The sequence below is a fragment of the Anoplophora glabripennis genome, unplaced genomic scaffold, assembly GCF_000390285.2.
Source record: "Anoplophora glabripennis isolate ALB-LARVAE unplaced genomic scaffold, Agla_2.0 scaffold200, whole genome shotgun sequence".
Lineage (NCBI taxonomy): Eukaryota > Metazoa > Arthropoda > Insecta > Coleoptera > Cerambycidae > Anoplophora > Anoplophora glabripennis.
The window spans coordinates 631,882-637,885 of record NW_019426072.1 but is presented as its reverse complement, the minus strand read 5'-3'; the positions used below and the strand labels follow the sequence as shown (position 1 = coordinate 637,885).

At 36.5% G+C, this 6,004-nt stretch overlaps 1 protein-coding gene across 2 annotated transcripts; it reads right to left on the bottom strand.

The window, feature by feature from the left end:
- Window positions 1–3,945: 3,945 nt before the first annotated feature.
- On the bottom strand, window positions 3,946–5,206 carry LOC108907698 (52 kDa repressor of the inhibitor of the protein kinase-like). 2 transcript variants are annotated; one of them, XM_018711486.1, is made up of 2 exons: window positions 4,834–5,206; window positions 3,946–4,743 (listed from the first exon to the last, which is right to left on the bottom strand). In XM_018711486.1, the coding sequence occupies exons 1-2, from the start codon at window positions 5,023–5,025 to the stop codon at window positions 4,243–4,245; spliced, it is 693 nt and encodes a 230-aa protein (XP_018567002.1). In that variant the 5' UTR covers window positions 5,026–5,206; the 3' UTR covers window positions 3,946–4,242. The 2 variants fall into 2 exon arrangements, with proteins under 2 accessions (XP_018567002.1, XP_018567003.1); XM_018711487.1 differs by having other exon boundaries at window positions 4,652–4,779.
- Window positions 5,207–6,004: the final 798 nt, after the last annotated feature.

The following is a 6,004-nucleotide window of genomic DNA, read 5'->3' as shown; positions in this document are numbered from 1 at the left end:
ATCAGCGATCGCATTTTGTCGAGCATAGGCGTAACGGTTTGTCACTGTTCATTGTAAACGAATCTTGAATATTGCTGACGGCAAGATTTAGGGAATTTTTGTTACCGGTACCAATCGTGCAATGTTGGGTTACCTAAGCTCATCGGTCACGTGGCTTGTAATCATTTATGAAACTGGAACATAAGAACTGCTATTTGTTTTTCCCTCTTTAAAATTTTTGTAAAATTTGTACGTCAATTTAGGGTTCGACTATGCATTGCAGAATTGTTAAAACAGACTGTAGTGTTAGTAATACATAGTTGTATTACTAACATTTTCAATTTAAGAAATTTTATAAAAAGAAATCAGTGGAACTGGGATTTGGTGATCTGATATTTTCAGAAATACGAGGTTTGATCAAAAAGTAACAGGAATTGTGAATTTTCTCAGAAAATATTTATTTGATCTTCAATTTTTATCCCATCCCCTTCAAGGTGGACCCTCTTTGATATTATACACTTATGCCAACGTAGTTCCCAGTTTGAGAAACACTTTAGGTATCGTCTTGAGCACGGTTTGTGATTTTGCTTTTATCTCGTTTATTGTTAAAAAAACGTCTTTTGAGTATCCTTTTCAGTTTGGGAAATAGAAAAAAGTCATAGGGGCCATGTCTGGAGAATGTGGTGGTTGCAGCATCACAACGGTGATGTGTTTCGCCAAGAACTGTTGCATAAGCAAAGTGATTGTTATGGTGCAAAATCTACAAATTGTCTCTTGTGTTCTTGTTATTTTCTCCTGATTGTCTCATGCAAATTGCACAAATCTTGTAGGTATTACTTCTTGTTATAGTCTGTCCGAAGTCAGTTGAATATGTAAAAAAACGCCTGGCATCCCTAAAAGAGTTTTCTACTAAAGGAAATAAATTATAATAATTTGTATATAATGTGTAGAACATTTCTATTATATGTTCATTTGGCTAACAACATATTTTAATTATTTATGTCCTCAAACAATTTTATTATGATTATATTGATGGTAAATTTCGTTTTGTTCCGTTTCAAAAGGTCTCCATTAAAATTACCTGAATCACACCAAATTCCGCATTGCTGCACTGCACTGCTGGGCAATCTGTCAACCACTTGTCAACAGCTGAGATTTATTGCCCAGTGGCCCAATGCAGCTGTGTTTGTATTTCGTTTGCCGGCGCTCGCATTCTTCAGCTGGGCCACCTCCACATTTAGTTCGACCAGACTTTTATATGGGTATGGCTAAATAAATATGGGAACAAGTTTTTCAAATATTCCAATGCCGAGTTGCTGCGTCAGCGACCAAACCTGGTCCATACTGTCAACCTCTTGGTGGTTCAATTGATATTGGAGACTGTAACTGTATGACTGGGCAGTAAAAATTCCTGATTAACTATCCCATTGAAGTCAAAGAAAACGGTTCACATTTGATCAGATCCCGCCTCATCTTTGGTGTGACATAGTATCATCGCTAAAGGCCTTCCTTAACATTTTAAAGGCACTTCCCTCTGATCCGACATTTTGCCACACAAAAAATTGCCAAAAACTGAGGTAAATCTTACTCATTCTCTCGCTAAACACAAACCAGGGTTCGTAGCGGCCGGGAAAACCGGGAATACCGGGAAAAGTCAGGGAATTCGTTATTCTTCATAAAAAACAGGGAATAGTCAGGGAATTTTAAAAATATTCATGAAAGTCAGGGAATTTAATGTTTGTAACTGGAAATTTTGTGAAAGCCGGCCCTGTGTTCTTGAAAGAGAAAACTATTTGTGGTTTTGAAACCTTTATAAGAGGTTCTTAGGGTATAAAAAAGATTATGGAGTCCAGTCGAGAAAAAATTTAATGCATAAACACCAATTAGTATGTAAAAATGAACTACAAGTGACCTGGATTTTATTTTTATAAGTCAGGGAAAACCTGGAAAAGTCAGGGAATTCTTCATTACTTTTGAACTATGAACCCTGCAAACTAAGCGTGGCAACTGCTTAAAAATTGACAGGTACATCACTAACAGTGCTACCAATACACAAAGAAAGAATTAATTCAATAGACAAGATACAACACACACAATTTGAAAATTCCCGTTACTTTTTGATCAAACCTCGTATTTACACCGTACCACATATTTATATAGCAGAACAAACATTCATTCTCCTATCGAAAAAAATCAATATTGTTATTTACGATGCAGCTAACTTAACAAGATATAAGCCCTAATAACAGCGACAAAAGTGTAAGTCCACAAAATGTTACCAATTTATTACTTACGCCTCTAATTCCAATTTACTGGTGAAATAGACACATAAATTTTTTTCATTCTCCACATTTGATAACTTGTACAAAAACTTAGTATTCCTCAATTATCAAGGTGATAATTGAAAAAATTATATAAAATAACAAAACTGAGCTATAAACAGGAAATGCAGGCGTCAAATAATGTATGAGTGCCATCATTTCTTTCTACACTCTGTTGAAGTACAAGTAAGATGGCCTTCTTCCGTATCGCCCAGCAAATGTGTGTATTCTTCATCAAAAAATGATAACTTACATCTTACGTACAAGCAAAGGGTCATGTTTGTTAAAAAAAATTAATAAATTAAAAACAAATTCATAAAAATGTAGTATGTACGATCCATCGTTTGATTTACTAGCAAATATTTAAAATATAATTATTTGGCAGTAATTTTTGATCTACAAAAACATAAATATTTAAAAAATATATTTGCAAATACTGTCCAAAATTAATAAATAATGCATTATATGATAGGTATACAGGGTGTTTATTAAGTACTTGTACAAACTTTAAAGGGTGAATCTTTGACTCATTTTAAGATAAAAAGTTCATAATAGGTCCGCAACGGCTTGGTTCTGGAGATACAGGGTGTCCAAAAAAAAATTTTGTAAGTTAAATCATTGAGTTTTTGAAAAACAAGGGAAAAAGAGTGATGTGCACACTACACACTAACACTTTACAAATTACTTTCACCAAATTAGTGAAAATTAGAAAAAATAAAAATTTGCAAAAGTATAATCAACATACTAAAATTTTTTTTGGGCACCCTGTATCTCAAGAACCAAGCCGTTGCAAACCCATATTCTTATGAACTTTTTATCTTAAAAATTAGTCAAAAATTCATCCTTTAAAGCTTGTATGTACCTACTTAATAAACAATAATAGGTGTAATTTGTGCACTATTCTCCCAGCAAAGTAGAATCTTTAAAAAACCCCGCACAAAATGAATGGAAATTGGGTCCTGCTAGATTTCGCTGGAATTGTGATATGTTATAGCTCGACATTCTGATGAAAAGTTATCATGGGCCCAAAGTGATCCTATGGATAGTTTCAGAGATATATAGAGGGGGGAAGTGTCTGATTTTGGCTGTAGGACTGAGTAAGCTTCACGAAGTTTCAAGTTGATGGATTCAAAAAGGGGCATGTAATGAATTATGACCAGTAGGTACAATGCTTTTGGGATCGCTGAACCTGAATTCTTGGATAGCTTAGCTATCTAAGGTTAGCTGGAGGTCAGGTACGTTTCAGCGTAACTCTAAAGGTCACCTTAAAGTCAATTCAAGGTCATTTCAAGATGAAACCAAAGGAAAGACTTTTATTGAATTTCAACCTGTGCGTATGTTTTTTTTGGGGGGGGAATTAGTTTAGCCCGACAAGGCCACATTTGGGTCAAGTCAAGATCATTTCAAGGTCAAAGTAGTCCTTTCACGAATGTTATCCTGTATGTATGCTTTTGAAGTCGCTAAACCTGAATTCGAGGATAGCTTAGCCCTATAAGGTCACCTGGAAATTAAGTCAAGGTCATTTAGTTTGACATAATTCAAGCCCCGCAGGTTCTTTAGTTACGCTTTATGTTAATGTGATGTATTTTTGTTATAAATCATATTTTAAAAAGGGGTAAGGTACATAAAAATAATGATAATAGTCTTAATTTGCATACATTTATTTACCTTAAAAATACAGAAAATTGCAAAAAAAAGAAACGTTCATTTAGTGTCCCCTTCTTGTGGCTCACCCTTGGTCAAATAACAAAATCTCATTGTAAGATCAGTGAGACTGAAAAAAACTGCACTGTAAAATTTGTATCGACTCGGGGGTCCCTATTTGACCATTACCAATTTGTATTTATAGTCAATTTTACAATACTTGTCCAGTAACTGGACACAACGTAAAAAAGTCGTATGTATGTACAGAAAACTTTTAAACTACTAGTTCTTAAATTATTCAGTCATTGTTTAAAGTTGATAAATCAGAACAAGTTTGTGAATTAGATGACAAAGATCCAAATTTCAGAGGACTCGTTGCCACAGCCCTAGTCTCTAACTTAAACGGTGATAAATTAACGTTTTTCATATTTATTCGAGTCTGAACGTATTTACTTCTAAAATGTGGCTTGACAGATACTCCAATGTCCCTATAAGTTTTTTTAACTTCTTCAGCGGCAACTATCGGGAGTAAAGATACTTCTTGGAAGATAACATGTCCAGTAAATGGTGCGAAAATAGTTTCATTAGATGCTGTACACTCAGTAAATGATGTAGAAGCAATCGCATCATCCATACCACTTCGATTGATCTGCGTTATTGTGGCAGGCGCTGCTAATTGTGATGACGTTCGTTTCCTCTTTGGTTGAAAATCGAATATGTGAGGCACAACATTCGCTTTCAAAATTAATTTTCCCCCCACTAGTTTGAACTTCAAAAAATTTTTCATGTCCTCTTTTAGCTAAAATTCAACACATTTAAATTACACACCGCTATTCTAAAAAATTACCAAAATAGTGAATTTGGAAAACCACATATACTTAACACTCACGTTAAAATGGTCCTCACACACGTGTGCTCTACTTTTCGACTGTAAACTGGCTGGATCTCTTTTGCATGCTTCCAACCACTGTTTTCGCCTTGAGGGTTCTTCCGGGACCCTTATAAATAATTTTTCTGGTGTTGTGAAGGTGGTATTAGAACACATAGGAGTTATACAGTATTTATAATACGTTGGAGCCATTTCGGACGTTGAAAATACAAGATATCACTACCACAAACCATATAATTACATATCACAAGTGACAACGTAGGTAGTTGTAAATAATTGTAAGCTTCCGAAAAATAATTATCATGATCACTAAATCCGTTGACAGAATATTTATATTTAACAACAAACCGGCCAGGCTATCGTTAAGGTTAGATCAACGCCACGCACGGCATGACATCACACATTAAGGTCTATCCGCATGGCACGAAAATTGAAACGAAATCCGAATATGGAATTTGTTTACGACCAATCGCAGGTTTACATTAAACCTAATTTAAATTTCTGAGAATTTCTTCTCAAAGTGAGTGAATAAAACAAACAGCCTTTCTATTCCATCTTAAATGTGTCAGCTCCGTGCACAAATATTGGAAAAAATAGAGGTAAAAGACTGAAATTTATCCGAGTAAGGCTTTAGAGCATATACTACTGGAGGCAGCGTTCCAATGGCCGAGAGTGTGGCGGAGGTTTAGAGAGAGAAATTTGCTATCTCTCTCTAGCAGCACGCGATTGCATGTTGCTAGAGAGATACCATTGTGAAAATTGGGCAATTGACAGCGTGCGCACTATCTCCATCTCTTTAAATATATAGTTCGCGCGCCATTATTCTATGGCTAGAAATTGGCCTCAATGATTTGGGATCGAGGGGGATTATCCCTCTTTATCCTGCCTCATCTCGTGTAGGCCTGGACAGCCTTCGTAGGTGGGCCCCATCCGTCGTCTACCCCGACCGCAAATGCGGCCGGTGTAGGCGCTTTGTGGGACCTCCTTTTGTCCTGGCTGGGCCCCGCCGGCTAGGGCCCTTTCTTCTGGCGCTCTTCTTGCTTCGCCGGCTCGTCTGTGTAAACCCCGGGGGTAGTGTCATGTTTATGTGTGGTATGGTTGGGTAGGGTAGTGCGGCTATGCAGCCTGGGATGCGCTTTGCTAAGGTGGCCCTTAGGCTAGCGCGGGAGGG

Bases quoted from the DNA above. Each gene is read 5' to 3' on its own strand.
- LOC108907698 (XM_018711486.1), bottom strand. From the start codon at position 5,025: ATGGCTCCAACGTATTATAAATACTGTATAACTCCTATGTGTTCTAAT. The intron at 4,744-4,833 runs GTGAGTGTTAAG...GTTGAATTTTAG, and splicing joins TGTGTGAGGACCATTTTAAC to CTAAAAGAGGACATGAAAAA.